Below are 22,718 nucleotides of genomic sequence, written 5' to 3' on the forward strand. Positions count from 1 at the left end.
AGGGAAAGAAAAGAAAGGATGACTGAAAGAGGAAAGGAGATGGGATAAGGCAAAATGCTGAAAGAAAGGGGAGGAGAGGAGAGGAGGCTCGCGCTTCTATTTTTCTCTTGGTTCCCGCCCTCCTGGCCAGGGGTTGGTCAGGGAAACCCAACTCCCGCGCATGGATTGGTCGACTTTCTTCTGAAAGGGCAAAATAGTCTCTCTTCTGAGGCATAATAAAGTTTAGTGCTGGACTCTTGCAGGCAGTAGGCGCAAAAAGTGACCGCAGTACCTCGCTGCTGCGCAAGCAGTTATTAACAGGAAACAACGCAAGACGGACTGCGGGGATCGCAGATGCATTATTGCTTAATAGAGTATTGTAACGGAAACCGTGCGCTTTAGGTTACGCACAGCGCTCGCAACGACTTTAATGTATTGAATGGCTCGGAGTGGGATATCTCCAAAACGCACGGACTACACGCGCTGCACTCCTGCTGGACTATAAACGGCGGCTGTGGATTCCAGGGCTTCCTGACCTGACTTTGTGATTAAGGGGATATTAACAGAGGGCGGCTTGTCCGTGCTGTCGCGGTGACCATGCCCGAGGTGATGGTGTCACTCACCGGGGCAGCTTTGCTCCTGTTGACCGGACTTGTTGGTCCGCTCTGTGTGGTGCAGGCTTTCGGCGATGAGGTGGAGGAGATGACCTGTGACCCGATCCGGATCAGCATGTGCCAGGGTCTCGGATACAACGTCACCAAGATGCCCAATCTGGTCGGCAACGTGTTGCAGTCGGACGCGGAGCTGCAGCTGACTACGTTCACACCGCTCATACAGTACGGCTGCTCCAGTCAACTCAAGGTACGGGACTGGTGTGATGCCCAGTCAGTGGATACTGGTACTGCAGCAGAATAGGACAGAATACAACATACATCATTATTATAAGCATTCATGAAAGCAGTTACAGACATGTATAAATTTAGGAACAGCAATCAGTCTCTCAAAAAGGCATGAGTGAGTCTACACAGTCTGCTATATTTGTTTGCATGTGCGTGTGTGTGTGCGTAGAGACTGAGTGTGGTCCCTGAGCACATGACAGGGAGCTACTATTCAGTGATGGTCCCAGTGGTGGCGATGAGCATAATATAGGTTGATTCATTCCCATGAGGTTAAAATAAGTAGAGGGCTCCATTCCCTCCTTCCTGTTATTGTAGGCTGTCATGCTAATTTCAATCAAAATGCTCCCTCTGTCTGTTGACATTCTGAAATGAAGCCCCACACAGCAACAGCTGAGTCTTCAGTGCTATATACTGTACTGTCTTCTGGTTAACAGTGGTGCCCTCAGTTCCCCAAGACAAATGCTGCTTGTTTGCCTTGTGCACCATGTACGAAAAAAAAATAGGACTGTTCCCTGAGATTTTAACTTTAGACTGTAAATGGATCGACTACACAACAGAGAACACGTTTCTGGAAATAGCAACAACAGTACTGAGGATTTGATTTTTTCTAAAATTAGATGTATCCTGACTTTTTTTTTTATTGAGAGAAGCCTTTTCTCACATACATACAATATATATCTACACATGAAAATTATGCTCTTTTGTGTCATTATTTGAAGGAAGTTACATTTTCAAATCCAATGCTCTGTCAAGAGTGTGGTGTGATTTTTATTTCATTGTTAAAGTGTTGGTTAGAAAACTGCCATGCTTAAGAGACATTTGTGTGCATGTGTGTGAGATGCCCAGACAGAACAAGGGGCAACTGCAGCATAAAGCCAAACTGTCCTCCTCCTGCTGGAAATTGTGAGGACACTCGTGTATTCCCTAGCCCCTTACTCTTAGCCCAACCTAAACCTAATTCTAACCTGAACCCTAAAACTAAGTCTTGACCAGTCTTAACCCCCATGAACCCTTTGGTGTGAGGACTGGCTAAAATGTCCTCACAATGATGGCATTGAACAGAAATGTGTCCACACAATGTAATAAAGACACACACACACACACACACACACACAATACAGAGGGAGGCAAGGGAAAAAGGAAACCGTATCCCCTAACATTTTCTCTAATGGGAGGCTTCCTGACTAGTAACCAGAGCAGCTTATAGCAGCAAGTGACAGCGCTCAGGTTACCAACAGTCTGGGAAAACACCCAGAGTGTGTTACATTACTGTCACTGGTAGAGTATGCACTGTGGGATATACCAGAAACTGTATTACATGTCATTTGATATCTTTTTGTGATTGTATGAGTTGACACACACACACAAACACTCATTCACAGGGCAATTTTGTTTATTTGAAACCTTTCTAAGCTCAATCTAAACCAAAACTGTTCAGGAGAACTATAATAAATAAGGTTCAGTTTGGGAACAAAAATGTTTTTTTATTTGTGGTGTGAAATTTAATATCGGCTCCAGATATGTCTTGGCTCCAGATATCTTGTCATTTGCAGAGATAAAGCTGTTACAACCTAGATGAGAACAGTGTAAATTTTTTTAAAGGAATTTCCATTTGACTTTCACACAGTTTACCTCACAGTTAGTAAAACAGGTAAGACCCATAGTCAAAAGACATATTTGTTACTTGCAATTGTAGAAACATGTTTAGCCTGTTAGCGTTTAGCAAAACAGTAGCTTGGTGATTCTAGAGCATCTTTTGGACAGCGATTGAGAGAGAGAGAGAGAGAAAGGCTTTAAATTGACCTTTTTTAATTGCGACTTTGCCTATTTACACTGCACTTAAAAAAGCCAGTATATTGCTGCCCCTGTGTTCTTTTTACACAGATACCATCCCGCTATTAGAGGTGTAATGTTTAATGTCTTGTGTACATATAAACATGCATATAGCACATACGCTGGAAATGCAAATCAGACTGGTATCACTGTTGCTTTCAAATCAACAGAGTAGGGATGTGCTCATTGTGCAGATTTACAATATGATTCAAACTCAAAGTGGGTGTACAACACGTTAATGATTATGGAAGCACATTCTGTTTCTTGTTAGCATTATTAAAATTTAACGGCACACCACAGAAACAACCCCCTAAGATGCCTCTCCCCTTTCACGAAGAGGCCGGGGTGGAACGGTTCTGCCAAATGAGCCGCATGTCCACTGTCACAACCTAATGGGCGGTACACCCGCGTTTCCCTTAACCGTCGCCCAGCACAACCTCACAGGTTGAAGCAGACCATCCTACTTTGCCTTTCCCCTGTATTTTTCGGCGTATGGGTCACTGTTTAGAGGAGGTAGGGGCCACACTCCTCTCACGCACACTCATAGCTGAGCGGAGGACGTGAAGGATCACTCCACAGTGCAACAATCAGCCAGCAGCGGAGACTATATGAGCAGTTTGTCAAACAGCTGTTGAACAAGCAGAACACAGACTTGCAGAAATGTGACATCTTCTCCTCTTTGACAGTGGTCCACTCACTGAAGTCCCTGTTTTACCTTAAACCAGTGAGTGTGGTTCTATGTTTTGCTTGTAATGCTAATGCTTGAGGTGTGAAGACGCTGACATTAAATGAACAAGCGACATCACTGCACACCCCCAACCCACCTCACATTCATATAACTTGATTTTAGCGCTACCTCCTGAGGGGTGCCAAAATGTAGCTCCCGGACAGCACCTCCAAAGTGGGCGGAGTGCAGTGGAAACAAACGCAGAACCTGGGACGTTTCAGTAGGTTCCTATGGAGAAACCCGTTTTTTCCTACTTCATATGGTGAAATAAAGGAGGCTGATCCCTCATGTCATCTTGGTGCCCTTTACACAGAACGGCATGGCTGAAAATTGGCACAATAATCCTGCCCTGCTACACAGGCTATGTGCTTATATCTGCAATTCTTAAGTTATTTATTTATCATTGTCATTTTTTTTATAGCCTGAGCCTAAGCAGTTCACAGATACACATTTTTATGCTTATTTTGCAAATAAAATAAGAGTTGTACAAGGTTTCCCCGTGTATTCATTTCCCTGCCTTGACACCTTCTTGAATTTGTGTTTCATTTGGGCTCCGTTCTAGGGCTGATTTCACGTCAGTTCAGGGCCGCAAGCCTAAAACATTTTGTTCTTATTATGGCTCAATAAATATTTTGGTATTTTTGAAATGAAAACTGCAGCAAATCCTTCACCCTAACATGTTTTTCTATGCTATGACCCTCTCCAAGTTCCTGGAGGGTATGTTTGTTTCCTTTTACCTGAAAGTAGCAGAGAGCTTCTGTGTATTTTCATATCATGAGCTTGGCACGTTACACTCAGGCTTCAAACTGATTTCACTGCAAAGCCATGAAATCACTCAAAATTGCAACCTTTTGTATCCCCAGGTGCTCAAACACTCAAATGTGACTCCAGACTGTTCCCCCATCTTTATAAAACTGACTTTCTATTTCACAACTATTGCCATGGGACAGAGCAAACTGAGCCTCGGATCAGGGGGGATTATGCAGCATTACATGGCACATGCCCTTGGTATTGTTAAGGCCCCAGATTGTGCAGAGTTGTGTGTGTAACCTTAGAGCAGGTTCACGTTGGCCATGGAGTCGTGATTCAAGTTTCTTATTAGAAGTGAAACGAGATACCCATGACTAGAAGAGGTGATGCAATGTATTGAAAGCAAGGGGACAGAAAGCAGAAGGGTAGCGAGTGGTACACGCATGTAGATGGAGGATCCACATGTGGGTGTAGCCATCTATGAGCTGTAATCCTGTTGTAATGTATAAAAAGTGTGGCCCACAGGGTACTCCCAGCACTGTTTCCACTTCTTCTTCAAATGCTAACCACTGACATACTTCACAGTTTGATTTAGCTTGTCTGGAACAAGTCTACAAAGCAATACACTGAAATATGACATAATATTGGATAACTAACACTCAATGCTAAGAAATTTCACCACAGAATACATACTTTGTAAAACATACCAAGAGCAAAATGTTCAACTTCTAATCTTTTACCTCATTTTTTTCCCCAGTTCTTCCTGTGCTCAGTCTATGTGCCAATGTGCACTGACAAGGTTCCCATCCCGATTGGCCCATGCGGTAGCATGTGTCTGTCCGTCAAGAGAAAATGCCTTCCAGTGCTCAACGAGTTTGGCTTCACGTGGCCTGACGTGAGTCACATCATCACAAGCACCTCTTGCACAGTGGTAGAAGACGTACTCAAATTGTTTACTTAAGTAAAAATAACAATACCACAGTGTAAAAGTACTATATTATATAATAGTGTTACACGTTACACATTCAAAATGTTACTTAACAAGTACAAAATTTTGGCATCAAAATATACTTCAAGTATTAAAGTACATTTTACATGAAAGTACGAAGTAGGAGAAAATGAAAATACTTAAGTATAGAAACCTCAAAATTGTCCTTAGCTACCATACAGAGTTAAATGTACCTAGTTACTTTCTGCCACAGATCTTACACATGTAACAAATAGACCTTTAGTGTGTTGTGGAAAATGCATAAATTACAGCCTAAGTAATCAACCGAAGTACCATTTCTGCAGGTGCTCAACTGCAGCCTCTTCCCACCTCAAAACGACCACAACCACATGTGTATGGAGGGTCCGGCGGATGAGGACCCACCCTACCAGCCCGTCCGACACCCCCCTCACCAGGAGGAGTGTCAGGCACTGGGATCTGCACCCGACCAGTATACCTGGCTCAAGCAAACCGAAAGCTGTACTCTCCAGTGCGGCTATGACAGCGGGCTCTACCGACGAGGGGCCAAAGTTTTCACAGACGCGTGGATGGCGGTGTGGGCCGTGCTGTGCTTCCTGTCGACCACTTTGACGGTCCTGACCTTTCTACTGGACTCCCAGCGTTTCTCCTACCCTGAACGACCCATTATCTTCCTGTCCATGTGCTGTAATCTGTACAGTGTTGCCTACCTGGTAAGCGGGAGATTCTGAATTATATTGTCTCACTGAAGTTAGAGAATGAACAAATGCTAACAGGTGATGCTTCTTTTTGTCTTTTTCGGTGATGAATAATTCTCCATGCATTGTTTCCCTTTTTGTTCTTTTTTTGTCATTTTCTAGGTTCGGTTGACTCTGGGGAGGGAACGCGTTTCCTGTGACCTGGATGCAACAGGTGTACCAATTCTAGTACAAGAAGGGTTAAAGAGCACAGGCTGTGCCATAGTTTTCCTCCTCCTCTATTTCTTTGGCATGGCCTCCTCACTCTGGTTAGTAAAAACAAACACACCCTTTATCTCGTATTAATCCTTCATCCCTTTGTCCCAGTTTGACTATTGTCATCAGCAGATGTGAATGGACTTTGGTGGAACAACTGGAACACGAGACTTGCATCCTGTTTTCTTTAAAGTCTAACTCTCGTCTTTCGTAACCTCTGTACTGGATGGATTAATTTCCCACATACCAAGACCGCTTTGGTAAAAATGCCACTTTCTGAGTGCACTACAGTTGCAGTGGAAACACACTGCTGTTACAGCCCTTCTTCTTCCCTTTCACTTTGCCCTCGTTTCCTGTTTGTCTTCACTCTTCCTTTTTGGAAAATCAAAAGAGTGACAAGACCAAGGACCCCACACTCCTAAAATATGATCACAACCTTCTGCTATGTATGTCTGCCTCATTCGCTATGATAAAAGGTTGAAATGTTCTTGTAGTACACGGTAGCCCAGTGGTATGCCTCGGCATCTTGTTTCTAGGAAATATTTGATTCTTACTTGCTACCAGGCTGAGAAAGATCATCTGATCATTTACAGATGAGCAGCGGTTTTCCCTTCTCTCACTCTTTGTGCCCTCTCTTCCAGGTGGGTGATCCTAACCCTCACTTGGTTCTTGGCTGCTGGACTGAAGTGGGGTCATGAGGCTATTGAAATGCACAGCTCCTATTTCCACATAGCAGCCTGGGCCATCCCAGCAATTAAAACCATTGTCATTCTCATAATGAGACTGGTGGATGCAGACGACCTGACTGGGCTCTGCTATGTTGGCAACCAGCAGCAGGAGGCGCTCACAGGCTTTGTGGTGGCTCCACTGGCCACATACCTTCTCATAGGTAATCCCTTGATTTAGATTCAGATCCAACATTAATTCAACATGTACAACCACTCTGTTTTTTTATGACTGTTGTGATGTTTTTTTTCTACCTGACTGTTGTTTTCCTTTCTACTCCTTCAGGCACCCTGTTCATCTGTGCCGGCCTTGTGGCTCTTTTCAAGATCCGCTCCAATCTGCAGAAAGACGGTGCCAAAACAGACAAGCTTGAACGTTTAATGGTGAAGATTGGAGTGTTTTCTGTTCTCTACACAGTCCCTGCATCCACTGTCATCGGCTGTTACCTCTACCAGCTGTCTCACTGGGGGGAGTTCAGGGCTAGCACCAGGGACTCATACGTGTCATCAGAGATGCTTCGAATCTTTATGTCCCTGCTTGTAGGCATCACGTCAGGCATGTGGATCTGGTCAGCAAAAACCCTCCACACCTGGCAGCGCTGCTCGGCCCACCTGCTAAGGGACAGCAGGGCGACCCGAGGGGGCAAGAGGGCACCCGGCGAGGGCTGGATCAAACCGGGGAAAGGCAATGAGACAGTTGTGTGAGGAGAAAGAGAGAACAGCCAGGAGTGGACTTCTACCTGCTACCTGCTTCTCTCTCACTTATTCTGCCTCACTCTACCAAATGAAGGATTTAAGAGATCAGAGAATGAAGAGTTGAGCAATGTGACATATGAACGTTGCAGGAGTTTCTCAAGGAAGCCAGTGGATGTAATGGCATCAGAAAAGCTCATACTGAGCAAAAGCATATGCATGCTTCACCCCCCTCTGACCAACTCTGATAAGGGTTAAGGAGAAATGAGGAGGACCAAGTCATACATAAGTAGCAACAGTAGCCTGTCTACCTCTGTTAGACTTCCTTTGCCCAGAGAGACAGAGAAAGCAAAAATGAAGGAGAAGGAGAGACAGACAAGGCAGAACAAAAGCATCGATATGCAGACGGGACACACCAATAAGCTGTGCAGCACTACATCTACCTCTCTGTCTCTCCTTACTCCATAGTTCCCAGCAGAAGACACTGGACTTGCTGGAAACAGTAAACGCTAATGTCGTGTGTTTTTAGAGTCTTTTAAAGTTTGAAATTTAACACTGGAGGATCCTGGTGCAGATATTATGCAGATGTAGACTGAAGTTTCCCACAGACACTTTGAGAGCCTCTTCTACATGGGATAACACAAGCACAATGAAATACCAGACTCAAAGGAATCAGAATCTGATAAATGGCCTTAAATCTGCAGTGAGTTTGCATCTGAACATTATTCTACAGTTTTGTAAATTATACATTTTGTACAACATAAGAGAACGTAATTTAATTGCGCAGAACTTTTTGGGAAACCAGCTCTAAGCTGTAATAATGCACTATAATTATATACAAATGTCTCTACTTGTGCATTACCAGGGACAACAGGGTGGGACTAATACCAAGTCATTACACAGTATATTGATTATGCACAGAGCCATTAACTGGGAGGGTCTTCACTGCAGAAAAAACAAATGTGATTTACGGTTCAAATGTGTAAAATTTGATTCACAATCACAAATATGGTGAAGCTAGGCAGAGAAATACAATTTTTTTTAAGTCTGTGGTAGCTATGAAATCATACAGCAATGAATCCTGGGAGTACCCCAGCGGTGCCTTTTATTAACCCATAAATTTGGAATCTGGGAAATGTGGACCTGTGTGTTTTACCTCTGCAGTTTATGAGAAGCTCAGCTAACTTCCAATGGTGCATGCAGTCCTCTTGGAAGCTGTATGTGCTCTTCAGTTACTATGAAATCCAGGAAGCTGAATTATTCCCTCTGGCTTCTTTTTCCCCAAACATCAGGCCTGAAGCAGGTTAAATAATTAGAGGTTATTTGACAATCACACATTATGCAATACCAGAGAGCTGTCACAGACACACATATGCAGGTATACACATGTAGGAATCCATTCCTATTAATGATGTGCACTATGTTATGATCACTGTCCGAAGGAAAAGGAAAAAGACCAATAATCAGAGAAAAAATATCCGTCAGCTTTTGAATGTCTGGGTGCATATATTTCCTTTATCACTCAATTCAATACGGCCTGTGTCTGCTCTGCCTGTATATCTGTGTGTCTGTCTGACGGTCTCACCATCTGCCTGTTTCTCTTTGGCCTCCTCTGCTGCATCGTGGCTCATTTCCCAGACAATCAAGTCATCCCTGGAAAAGATTCACGTCCATTACATTTCAGGATTTCACATATGATAGAGGCGAGATTTCCATTCATTGTCTCTAGCGTTGTATTTTGTTGTTTTGTGTTAAACTTACAGTTCTTCTGTGACTGTAAGCTTTAAATACAAATGGCTGACTCGTCATATGTTACTGCTGCATTCAGCAAATTCAGCATTTGCTCCTGTGTACCCTATATTTGCCTGACAATCTTTCCAGCAAAGCTCTTGCATTTGAGTGAACCTTTGAATGTATAATACATGGGATGTGTGTCACATTACTCTTTGAACATTTGAGTTAGGAAATTTGGTTTTGAGCAATTTAAATGTTTAAGGCCTTGAATCATTTGTAGCTTTGCCCTCCTGTGTGTCATTTGAAACCTGATAGTGCCTCACACAGCCCATTACAGTTTTTCAAGTTAAATACTTAGCATGGATCAAAATTATTTTTCCCAAAATATGTTAAATGTAACTTGATTCTTATTACATTCAAAGATACCTTTGGTGGTCCTGGTGAAACCTAGAATCTCCCCAAAATACAGCATTTCTCAAACCAGCATATCTTGGCACAAAGTCAAACGAACATTACACCAACATAATGTTAAATTAAATTAAACTCTGACCACCTTCCCCTCCAAACTGTCTTAATGTTTTGGCTGTGTATGACCGCACTCGGATTCAGGTGACATTTTTTGGAACATGGCGAGTGTATTCCACGGCCCGATGAAGCTCGAGAACCACTGGTTATAGACATTTATCAGTGCTTTTGAGAAGCCCAAATACGAATCAATGTTGGGTTCGGTCCACCAACACAGATCATAGCCTTTAAGGTCTAGACTCTTCCTTTATGTAAAGACATTGGGCTCTATTTTCCTGCCAGTGCAATTTCTGCGTCCCCTCATTCACAGTCGTTATGTTGCACGTTAGTGTGTTTGGTGTTTTCCTGCCATGAATGAATGGGCTTACAGTACACTGAGGTGAGAGAACAGGTGCAGCTGAGGCCATGTGTATGCTGATTTGGCAGTGCACTGCAATTTTGGTGCTCGTTTTTGATCCAAGATAGCGATAGCACCTGCTCAGACCACCTCTTATCGCAGCCGCAGGTGCATTTAAAATTTTCCTGACAAGCTGCTGTCACTGTTACCTTACAGATCTTCAAAGGAACAAGTTTCACACAAGATTCATCACTACTGCGAGGATATACATTGTGTCTGCTTTTGCATTTTCTGACCGTTCGATCAGCTTTGAAAGCAGCTGTAGGTGGAGATACAGTGGGCGACACATCCACTGGCTGTGCACTCTGGTGGACCACAGTCAGTTTCACCATAAACATAGTGATGACCATATGATTTGACTGTTATATTTTACAAACAAACATTTATAAAGTTAGACACAAGACCCAAGACTCGAGTTTAGCGCTGCGCCCTCTTGCAGCAAAATAGAGCCCATTGTCTTGATGTCATCATTGAACTATAAAGAAATTGCTAACTTATCCTTGTAAAAAAAAAAACAAATTACAAAAAACATTGTTTGCTATTTAAAACACACTTTTGTATCAGAAGAAGATGAATAAAACTTTTTGGTTTCCAGTATGTTGATATAGTTTTCTGTGTATTTATGTACTGTTCTTACATGTGTGTGTGTGTGTGTGTTTGATCTATACAATGTCATATACCTAATTTCCTTCTTCTTTTGACTCAACTAACATTTTCAAACCCCAAATATATCCTAGTAACTATCACATTAGTGAAGCAGGAAATTCTCACGTCTGTTTGCTATTTTTCACTTGTAAAACAATGAACTAATTTAAAATAGATGCTGATTAGTCTATATACTAATCTATTAATCAACTAATTGCATCAAATTTTAAATAGAAACAACATCTGGAAAATAAGTGTCATAGATTAAGAGCAAGCATCAAAGGCTGAATACATAACCCTGCTTCATCATGTTGTTATTTCCTATAAACCAATAAGTTGAATGTGTCAGTGAAAAGTTTGTGCAGCCTCTGAGTTGTTCTAACTTAATGAGTTGAGCAATGCTGCCACCTCTTGTCTGACAAGACAAATGAAGTTTTGGTGCTTTGTTATCCATTAATGCTTTTAAGCTGTTTGCAGTCTCATAACTCTGTAAACTCACATCTTCACAGCAGTGACTCTGTGTGAGTTGTGTTTCTTACACAGTTACTTTAGGTTTGAATGAGAAATGTGCCATAACCGCTGAATTGATTTAAATCCACAGTGGAAACATAGTGACTGTATGTGTACCCTGCCATCACATCTCATCAGCTCTGAACTCATCACTTTCCCACCACACATCTGCACAAGCACACACACCTCCTCTCACTACAAACTGTAATTTGGTTTTACAATTACACTTAATGCACACTGGACTGTAATTTACCAGTTGCGAGGGTAAAACTGCATGTACAGAAGGATTAATTCTGGGCCTGCTTGTGTGCCTTTGTGTGTCAGCAAAAGAGTGAAAGAGAAAGTATGTCCAAAAATCTAAACCAGCAGCTCAGATTGCCTTCCTGTAATTTACTGTGAGTGAATTGAGTGTTTCTTTAAGAACTCACTCAAAAGCCTGAGGTAAAGGGAAGGTGACAGCATGTACTGCGCTATTGTTTCCAGATGTGGCTCCAGTAGCACACACACAGAATTACATACACAAGCAAATCGACCTGCACATTCACACAACACAGAAAAAGGAGGCGTTTATGGGTTCAGTGCTCACAAACTCTAAACGGAGGTTTTAATGTTTAAGTGTGTGCACACAGCATAGCGTCTGCTACAAACGTCCGGTGCAGATTTAAAACTGAATGTCTCAGGTGATTTTGGCTCCACACTTCTCCTTTCAGTGGTTTCATAGTTTCTATGGTAATTCAGAAATACAGCAACTTGTCTCACACAGAGATCTTAAATAGCAAGCAGCTCAACTTAAATGCCCATTTTTCAACCTTATACAGAACTGAAACTGAAATTTCTAACCTTAATTCTAACCCAAATGACAGCTTGGACATTTAGGCACAACTACTTCTTTCTGTAAAAACACACATGCATAGAAATAATACCCACTCAGTTCTGATGTGTTAGCGAACGGTGTGTTAAGGTTCTTTTTCTAAATGAAGCTGAAATATGAAAAAGGGCCCTATTTAAATTCCTTGGATAATATTCCTGGGAATGCACAGCACAGTTGGGTTCCCTTGGGTATAATTGTGTATATGCTGTGTGTGTATCTTTACACGCATAGTTGTGTGTGTAAACAGACTGGAATAAGGAGCAAGTGAGACAGAGGACGAGCTGCTGAAATATGCTACAAAGACAGAGAAAATCAACAGCAAGAAAAAAAAGTGCAAGAAATATTAAATGTGGAAACAGAAATAGAGAAGAGAAAGCAAAGTGAGAGGGACTGAGTGAGAGGGAGGCAGAAAAGGAAATGTATCATCCTCCAGCAGCAGAATACTGCAGCTGTTCCCTCTCAGCACTGCTGAAATCACTTCCCCATTCTGCCCAATATCTTTTAGTAAGGATAGTTTTGAGTAACGGCCACCCTTAGGGATTCTGGGCGACGTAATCGTCTTGGCCCGACAGCCAAGAAGGATTTGTAAATCCCAGTTCTCAGGCCAAACAAGTTAACAAGTTGAAAGTGAAATCCAAAAGCCCAGCCAACACAGAGATTGAGGAATTATTCGCCATCAACCTGAAAGAGAGAGCTCTTTCTACATGGCGGGGGTGTGAGAGATTCAATTTATTTTATTGTCGGGTCATAAATTTGAAAATGCACATTATGGTAAGGCCAAAGAATAATCTGTAAATTTTACTACCCAAGCCTTAGTATAGCAAGTTAAGTATTGTTTTTTTTAAATTGGTGGAACAAAACTGGAGCTCTGTTCAACCTCATGCTTCCAGTGTTTTCCAGTCTGTGGTGGAGAGAAAACAACAAAATGTGCATGAGAATTTTAGCTTCAGCAACTACTTATTCCTTACAGTCATATCACATAATGTTTAGGCTGACAGTGGACCAAACCTGACAAAACCTGCACTTCACACTGGCATCGACGGTATGTTAACGTGCTGCTACTGTATCACTGCTTCACCACAATACAACTACCTGGTCCCTGTGTCACCACTAGATGTCAGTCTTTGTCCAGACTACCTGGTGTTGTGGAGTCACCATCTGTGGCAGCTGCTTCAGTCAAACTAGTCCTTGAACTGTGTTAATGGATGACATATGGTTATATTCCTTAATTTCATGCTCATTTGCATGAATCAGGAGTGAAACCAATTAAATCTAGGAGCCCTATATTATTAAAATCATAATCTATATTGGCTGGACAGAAGACATTTTATTCTGATTAGAGCTGAAATGAGTAGTCAGTTAATTGTTTAAATAGTTTTTCATGCCAGAGCAGTAGAAAAATTCTTTCCAGCTCAAGCTTGTCTTGTAAGAAAGTCCCAGTGGAAACATTGCTTTTTTTCTACTTGACAATACACATTTAAATGTGGCAAAGTGAACATTCAGGCCTAGCATTCATGTTAAGTAATTTTTTTTACCCATCACTAGAGCTCACAATGGTAACAGGCTGTGCCATCATAAATCTGCTGAGCCCCATGAGACATCACCTTTCTTTAGCCCCAGCCTACGGTACCTTTGACCTGACCTAACATATTTTTAAGCCGCTACCCTCCACTAAAAGTAAACACTCAGTAGTCCAGCCCAACCTGACATCTGTGTTGTATGCACTCAGGTTCCGCTGCAATGGTCCGACCGGCTTGTTAGACAACTTCATTACAGAGTCAGGCCCGCTGGGTTTTCCAGTCACCAACACTGCATAATTTAATCTCACTGACAGCCACTGCACAGTGATCCCTCTGAGTGAATTTTGCCAACTAAAGTGTCATGGTTTGAGTGCAGGCAAGTTGACAGGGTCATATCAGTAGGACCCCCTGTCAATAACTGGTGTTTGTTGAGTTGGGTCCATGGCACCAAGAGGGCACAGCGCTGTATATAACATTGTAAACTGAATCTCTTCAGTTTTGGATGTTAGATTGAGCAACACAAGACATGTGAAGTTGTCAACTTGGACTCTGAGCAGCGGGGGTGGGCATTTTATCACAATGAACTGATTAAGCAAAACAACAACCAGCTGATACATTTGGATTCTGTTTTTTGTATTTTGCATCTGACTTTAGGCCAACTTATTTCAGCATATCCCATCATTTAGGACATAATCATTTCCACATTTCCACAAAACAGGGGTAAAATACAGGCAATGTTGAATAGCTTTCTGAATTCTAGTTTTTTGATTTAGACAGAGCTGATACCAGTTAAAATTGCCCATTTTAGTTGTAATTTGCTGACCTTTTCAATTTTAACACCTCTTTAAACTTGTCTTTCCTTATTTTATGTTTGGGAGTTGTAGCTGTAGCCACAGAATTGTGATCATTATTCAGTCTATTAGAATTAAGATCCTAAGTAGCTAAGCAGTATTTTCATCATTTGATTTCTTCAGGGGATACCTAAATTGAATAACTTTGGATGCAGGTTTAAAGTTATGTCCAAAATAGATTCAGTTTCTTTCAACATCTTGCCAAAACCCCTGAGGCTTTGGAGACGCCCACAGTGTGAGAGACCTCCCTGCTGGCCAGAACCTCTCCAAAACAACCCTGAAGATCGTTTATATTTAGCCATTATGACAGGAATTCTAAAGCATCAGTTTCTGACCTTCCAATCAAACACCCTCCAGTTTGTACCGTTTGCTAATTTTCCAGAAATTGTGTCCAGTCCTAGTTAATTTTTTCTTTTTGCTTTTTTAAATCTATATTAAACTATGTTGCAATATCCTATAAATGCTTGACAGTTCCTTTCTAAAAATGTTAATTTACTTTACACTTCACATGTACAGTATTTTTATACATTTTATTCCATTACATACATATACAGCAGCAGTTAATCATTATTTTATTTATTAAGGCCTGTGCACGCTCACAGCTTTCAATAAGTCTGGCTAATTAAATCTCTAAACAGTATGATATGTAGTTAGAACTTGCTCTACCTTAACAAATACAACAATAAAATGCTACTTATACCTGAGCATATCAGCAGTAAGCACACAAGAGGGGAGACTGGGGAGTAACACTGTCACTTCGACCAGTCATAAAAGAGCTGCAGTACTGCTATCACTACCATAAATTCCCATTTTCTTTTTGAGCTGACAGGAGAAGTGGCATGCCTCTCTGAGCAACTCTGAGCAACCCACATGCTAATACTGTTAGCTGTGTAATGGCTGCTTCGGAGAGGGAAGAGCCCATCTGGGTTTGTTTCCTTTTCTTTCCTGTGCATCTACACTTCAGTCTAGTGCTTTTTCTGCCACTGACTACATGACAAAACTTCATGGTAAGCCATCCAGTAGCCTACTTCTCAAATAAATAATAAATAAAAAAAAGAAAAAAAAATTTACATATGAACCTCACCATGCTAGAGGAAAATGTAGAGGGCCACCAGCGTCATCAGGATATACTGTCTGGGAGCCAGGAATACTGTATCTAACAAACTGTTGAGCCCTTGATACGTGAAAACCCTGACCTGTAGATGGCAATAAAGGTAAGATTCATCCTCTGGGGACCATAAATGTCCGAGCCACACAACTAGCTTGGCTGAAAACACAAATCCATTAGCTTGGATTGAGTAGCTGTACATGCTGTATCGTGAGAGATGACTGAGTTTTCATAGGTCAAACAGAATACCATCAGCCCTTAAAGCCTAAATTTTAATTAGACAGTGTCTCTTCTAAAACATGCTACAAGTTGCAAAACAGTTAGCACATGCAAATGAATTTGTATGAAAGGCTGTGCCTTTACTCCTCCATCTTGTTTGTACGGTTTGTCTGGTTTGTTTGACAGTGTTTTGTTTTTGTTCAGTGAAAGGTCAGTGACTTTGTACTGCCAATTTTACGTTTTACTGAATGCCTGAATAGCAATGAGACAATTAGCTAAAGCCTATGATCCCGGGATCAATGTGTCTTGCTTATTAGAACTAGTCCAACACACGACAGCAGCACCCCTGTCACGACAATATGGAGATGAAGTGTGGTGCATACTCTTCATAAACACAGATATAAGCAGACAAAAACCCACACAGTAACCAAACTAAAGTTATCAGATACAGAGAAAAGCAGAGCAGAAAAAGGCCTGGAGGGGAAACGACAGCATCTATGTTTCTTTAATCTTTTATCAGCCACATGACTAATAACCACATGACCCGTTTCCATGAGTTTGTGTTTGTGCTGTACAAAAAAGGACCAGAGAGTTTGGTGGGACAGAACAATTATTGTTAATGCTCTGAGTAACTTCTGTGCTTTTGTCCACTATGATAAATCAAAATGTTTGCCGTCAAAAGGGCAACAATTCTACTTTTCCTTTTGAACCAGTTCAAAAGCTTATGTTAAATTTAAGATAATGTATTCACATATATCACACATTATTTGTTTTACATATAAATTCAGATATTTTAATTATTTTTATGTTCACCAACCCTAGTCCTGTAAACTGCATGGTGCATAGCTAATGACTAACATCAGCTGCAAGTACAGTATATGCCATACGAGCTGTGATAGGTTAGCGGTGTCAGACTAAACTGGTACGACATCACCCAATAAAACTAAAACCTATGCCTACAGTATGTAATAAAAATAATTAAACATTCTCATATGGCTATAAAATACACAGAGTGCATATGAATATAAAATGCATTGCAGAGCACAGAGGAAGCAGAAATGCCTGAGAGAAGCGGGAGCAGAGCAAACTAGCCAGAAATGAATGAGGCCTATTGCTTTCCATTAGTGAGACCCCGATCATATATCTCAACCCTAATGAGAACGTATTAGCCAGAAATGCCATTTTACACAGAAATACACACAAGTTAAGCTACCTGTATATATAATGGGTAGACACTATAACAGCATTACCTGTGCTCAGTAATGTCAACCACACCAGTCCAGCAATGCTTCTTTGAAGATGACTGCTATATTTCTGTCCACTGTTTTATATTGTGGTTGGTGCAATGCTACGGTAATTTTCCAGGTCATACCAGACAAATATGTGCACACACAAACACACCACATTATTGAAACTGTGTGCATGTAGGTGTGTGTACACATGATTTTTCTAAGTAAACAAAGGCATTTGGCCTGAGGTAGCATGTAATGGTTACACTATAATGTGTTTCCAGTACATCACACATAATGAGACAACTGTTTGGGGTTATTTCTAATGACGATAGTAATAACGACAGCGAGGCTTCTATGTCTGAATCAAGAGTAAAGTTTAGTTTCTGTTAGTGATGGGTGGTTTTGCAAGTTTTGGGTTTGGTTGCAAAGTCAAATATGAGTTCAGACACTATCACCAATATTAATACTTTTAATTGATAAGAAATTTAAAACTCCTTTAGAGAGTGGGGACAAACATATCCCCACACCTTGACACTACCATTACAGATGCTGTCACTCCTACAGTAAAAAATAAAATAATGTCACAAAAGCAGCTAATATTTGTTTGCATTAGATCCTTATATACTGAGGAGGGTTTATGCAACCCACCTGCACATTCTCTCAGTGAAATCTGCTTTTACTGGGGCTTCTCCCTCCTCCACAGTGTCTGGTTGCAGCTTTGTGTGCCATTTCTTGTGATTATGTTTCCCACATTTGTGGTAATTTGATGGTAGCAGACTACCTTTCTGCAGATATCCCAACTGGCAACAACAGGCTAGAAAAAAATATGAAAACTAAGCTACATTTTCAGCCACTGCTGGGCCACTGTGGCCAGGTGATGGCTAATTTCTTTTACTGACAGTGGTAATAATGTTGTGAAATAGTTCCAGTTGTAGACTACTAACTGTAAGAAGTATGGATTTCCTTTGTGCAAAACACAAAAGGCTGTAATGTTTATGTTTAACTGCAGACGTACAGTTGTAAAAAGATTATGGTTCAGGTATCTTGTGCACAAACTAGTCTCTGCGTTACCCCCAAAAGCACGTTTGAGTACAGAGCTGTATGTGCCCTTGGATAAAGTATACAAAAAACATTTTAATTGACACAATCATTTTCTCCTTTTCTGCCTCTAATGGGGACCAGATACTACCCCACTATAAATATGGATGAATACCTGCTGTTTTGCCAACCATAAATAAGATACTTTTGCATGGAGAGTGGGAAAATTCCCCAAACAACCAACCTGCCAAATGAAAGCCAGAGTTCTGCCCATAGAGGAGCAGTGCTGCAAATAAACTTGGGCCTGCAATTTACATCACATACACTGAATTTAGTCATTTAAAATTCTGGCCAGACTCAAAAGCAGCAGAGGTCCTCTTTATGGCATTTATTTTATTGTCATTTTTTCCATTAGAGCTGAAACTGTTTACTTTTTTTTATATTGATTAGTCTGCCAACGATTTTCTCACTGAATGAACTGTTTGGTCAAAGTGTTGTGATGCATTAATGTGCTATACAGAGACGTGTTTGCCACTTAGCCTGCCCTCACTGATGCAAATGAGGTGGACAAATTCGTCAGCCCCACAGCTTAATAACACCTCTACAATGTTTCAGTAAAAATGAACACGGTCACTTTTATGATGAAGGATTTAGTGGTGGACTGTTTTATTAGATTGCATATGTTTTAGCTAGGTGTACCTAATAAACTGGCAACACAAACCAAACACAAGCCACTCATCAGAATTGCACTCAGCTCTCCTGAGAGAAAGTCCCATGTTTTGTGTTATCTATCCTAACCTAATGTGGCTTTGACCCTCTATATAATGTCACATTAATCCTTTCGTTAGATTTAGCCAAACTATGACACGTTACAGTTTGTCATAATAACCTGCTGGCCCAAACAATGTATGCTGCTCTATTTTCCAGGAGGACAGTCTCATAAGAACTAACCCTTGGACTTGGACACCTGTGGAAATGGTTCCTCTCACATGCTGCAGTGTATGTTCAAGCTAAAAAGCCACTAGCTCAGCCCTGGTATGACTGCAGTGGTTGTAGGAGAGCATAACAGTACAGTGTACCGTCATCCTTCAGTGATGCCACCATGGAGCTGTCAGAGAAGAGGGTTTCTAGCTCCAAGGCAATACAGCTATTAAAAATGATTGAATAGTCTGTCCTAGAAAGAGATTCCTACTGTGACCACATATTGCCATCCACCCAGGGAGAAAACCTGAGGCGGCTCCGAGTATAATGTCAGTGACAATGCTGGCCTAAAGATTTAAGACCGTGAGTTTTTAGAGCTAACTCAGCTGCTGAGGCAATAAAAAGTTGGACATCACAGTGCACTTCACCAACATGAAGAAAAATAATTTCCATCACCCGTTGCTGGACCTGCAACATAATTACGTTAACATTATAACTGACAATGTACAAATGAGCAAGTCTGCAGCATTCACAGTCTGTCAACACCGTTTTAGTAAAAAGAAAAAAAACAAACTGTGGTGCTATCTGTGCCAATATTTGGAACGTAGCAGGAGAAACTGACTGCTAATGCAACAATGCAAAAAAATGACAGTAAACATGGCTTTACCTGTACTAGGTAGTGAGAATCTACATACAGAAATAAGTACAAAGATTTTAGCTATTTCTAATGAACTACAGTCCCTTTAGAGGCTTGTTCTATTTTTTTCTATGGGTGCCACAGTCGCTGATGTTGCTCCAGTGTTGTCTTTCCACTCTATTTCTAGAGACACAGAAGCACTTATGAGTCACTTGTGCTGGCTGTGTACTAAGTGATCCCAATCTGCCTTTAAAGCAGATTTACTTGTTTGCTATTTGAGCAAAAGAAGGCCTTGTGGATGATCTGCATATTCAAGCCTATAAAGCTAGTCCAATATGCAGTGGCCGGGCTGGTAGCGATGAGAACTCCAAGGTCATTTCCTCAAGCTATGCAATCTCAAAAAAACAGTGAATCACAATCAAAGTCAAAAACCAAAAGATATGCAAGCTACTGTTATTTATGACAAAGGAAAACATGCAGGAAGCTGAAACCAGCAAATTTTCATTATGCAGACAGATTCTCTTTCATTTCAACTTTTAGACTTGTGACCTCAGTCTAAAATTCTTGGCTACGGTGCCGCCTTTCTGCAACTGCACTAGTGACTTCCCAGAGAAACAGCAGGGAATATAAAGAATTTATTTCCAGAAGCATTGTTCAATAACTTGTTGTCACCCAATGTCAGGCAGCACTGCCTCAGCCCAGTGATGATATGAGAACACCTAAATAAAGCATTCTGGATGCCGACAGCTCTCTGGGCCATACAGTCTAATAAAAACAGTCACTGCCACATCAGTGGCTACTTCTACTTATTAGTTACTGCTTAAGGGAACATTCAGAATAATCTGTCAAAGCGTACAATAACGTTAAACTAATATGCATACTCTATGAACATTAAATTACACGATGTAACAGCTGGCTGTGTGCCACCTACAGGAACTGATTAATGACGTAGGCTGTAACCTCTCAGATGTACACCATACACAATGTCTGCTCTGAGAAACACATGCCTCACAGGACCAACATTAAAATACTCACTGCTGTTAAGACTAAGGCCAGTCATGGTTCACCCGAAAACTCTGGTTTCACAGCAGAACTAATTTTTCAGCAACCGAGAGTGGGAGTGAAAGTTTTATCAGCTGTTACGTTAGAGCTGCTATATGAGATTTGGAATATCCTCGATCCTTGGTTGACCGGAAACAACTTTTGGTTTAACCGTGGACTGAGGACATAGGAACAATCATAAATGGAGACGTAGGATGCACCTGGGAATTTCATCAGTGTGTCTGGGGGTTGTAGCTGTGGTGGGCAGCGTGCCATGTTTGGGCTCATTTGGATATATTTAAATATTCTAAAGTTTTGGAATTCACAATGAAAGCCAAAGATCAGACATGTTTTCAGGCCCTTTTCAGAGGTTTTGTTGAGCTTTTTTTGAGGAAAAAAACTCTGTTATAATACATATTTATCATAGCAGAGTATTTTTAAATGCCTTTAAACATCTCTGGATGGGAGCTTTAATATCCCACTCCACCTCTGGCTCTCTTCTTCCCAAAGAAATGATACTTTATACCACATTCCCTGAGCCAATTTATCTTTTATCTGGTGCTCCATCTGTTCTGCTTTTCCTGTAGACCTTGTCCTTGCCCTTTGCCTTCCAAGTGTTGAGCAAATGTTATTTTTTCCCCTATGTGCTAAGAAAGTCCTGGATGAAACTAGGGAATTTATAAAGTCTTTGCAGGATCCAGCAGGGTGACCAGGTAGTGTGAACATCAGTTCATCATCACTGGAGTGTTCACCACAGGGATTTACAGTAATTGAAACCACACAGCCAAGTCTGAGACAAATTACTGTAGCAAATGAAGCCGAAGTACATGGACACACACAGCTTTATGTAAAACTACACATACAAGTATTATCTTGTATTTGAAGGGGCCTTTTCTAGGAATACAGACTTGTACTCTTATACACATATGAGCAACTGCACACACTGAGGTGGGTGATCAGTCTTATTTCACAGCAATGACTTGTGAGCAGTCTGCAAAATAAATAAATGAAATCAATGGAAAAATCTAAATGTCAGACAAAGTTTTAATATCATTGTAACTAAAATGTCAAGAAAACCTACATTCATTTGTTTCCCAGGTCAGTCTGAGAGATGTACACAAGTACAGACATGCCTAACACTACACCAGTACTTTTCTACATATTTATTTCTTTTTCACTTCTCGTCTATTTCTCTTCACTTCAGTTGATTCCTCATGGTCCAGTGAACTCCTGACCTTTCCAGTAGTACCACCATCTGGCCAAATGTTCCAAGTGTACATGGAAATGCCGAACTCTAATAGGTAACTGCCTCCCATTTCCCACAGCCTGTTTCACACTTGTAATCCCTCCGTGTACTTATCTCTTCCTTCCACCTTAGCCTCTGCCCAGTGCTCCTCTCCATCCCTGTTCAACTCTCATCTTCCTACCGAGCACTGCTTAAGGCCATAATGTGCTCACTGCTGATTGAGTCCACAGGGAAATGGCACCAGGACACAGATGGAGCAACAGGGCAAAGAAGCCTGAAAGATGGTGTGTGTATGTGAGAGAGAGAGAGAGAGCGCAAGATGGGAACATGAGGAAAATAGGAAGGCACCTACACTCACTGCAAAGAGATCTCTGGCCTTGATAAGACAAGTGAAACTTTTCTTGTCTTTCTTCCTGTTTCTCTCAAACACTCACTGAGGAACACACACTCTCTGGCTCTCTCTCTCCTACCAGTAGCCTGCATAGGCTGCATGCATTATGTATGAATGTGGCTAAGGGGAATGAACAGACAGGTCAGGTGCATCTGCAACTGTGTGCTGGGTAGTGCAGTGTGACCGACTGGGTTGTAGACTCCTGGTCTAAATCCCGTTAGACAGGTACATGGCTTCCAGAGATACATATACAAGATGTGCGTGCTCAAGCACATCTGTGGTTCACTCTTCATGTACTTCTGTGCA

General features: G+C 41.4%; 1 protein-coding gene and 1 long non-coding RNA gene across 2 annotated transcripts in view; one reads left to right on the forward strand and one right to left on the reverse strand.

Annotated features, from left to right (window-relative positions):
• LOC109971621 (uncharacterized) overlaps positions 1-665 on the reverse strand; it is a 15,719-nt gene extending 15,054 nt beyond the window's left edge. The window contains exon 1 of the long non-coding RNA XR_002276581.1: positions 603-665. This is a non-coding gene — a long non-coding RNA (uncharacterized LOC109971621). The remainder of the gene's footprint in view (positions 1-602) is intronic.
• fzd4 (frizzled class receptor 4) lies at positions 235-8,691 on the forward strand. The gene is made up of 6 exons (XM_020619989.1): positions 235-840; positions 4,946-5,083; positions 5,482-5,868; positions 6,016-6,161; positions 6,750-6,997; positions 7,120-8,691. Exons 1-6 carry the CDS (start codon positions 577-579, stop codon positions 7,536-7,538), a joined length of 1,602 nt encoding a protein of 533 aa, XP_020475645.1. The 5' UTR covers positions 235-576; the 3' UTR covers positions 7,539-8,691.
• Positions 8,692-22,718: the final 14,027 nt, after the last annotated feature.

Source organism: Monopterus albus, unplaced genomic scaffold (genome assembly GCF_001952655.1).
Source record: "Monopterus albus unplaced genomic scaffold, M_albus_1.0 scaffold229.1, whole genome shotgun sequence".
Classification (NCBI taxonomy): Eukaryota; Metazoa; Chordata; class Actinopteri; order Synbranchiformes; family Synbranchidae; genus Monopterus; species Monopterus albus.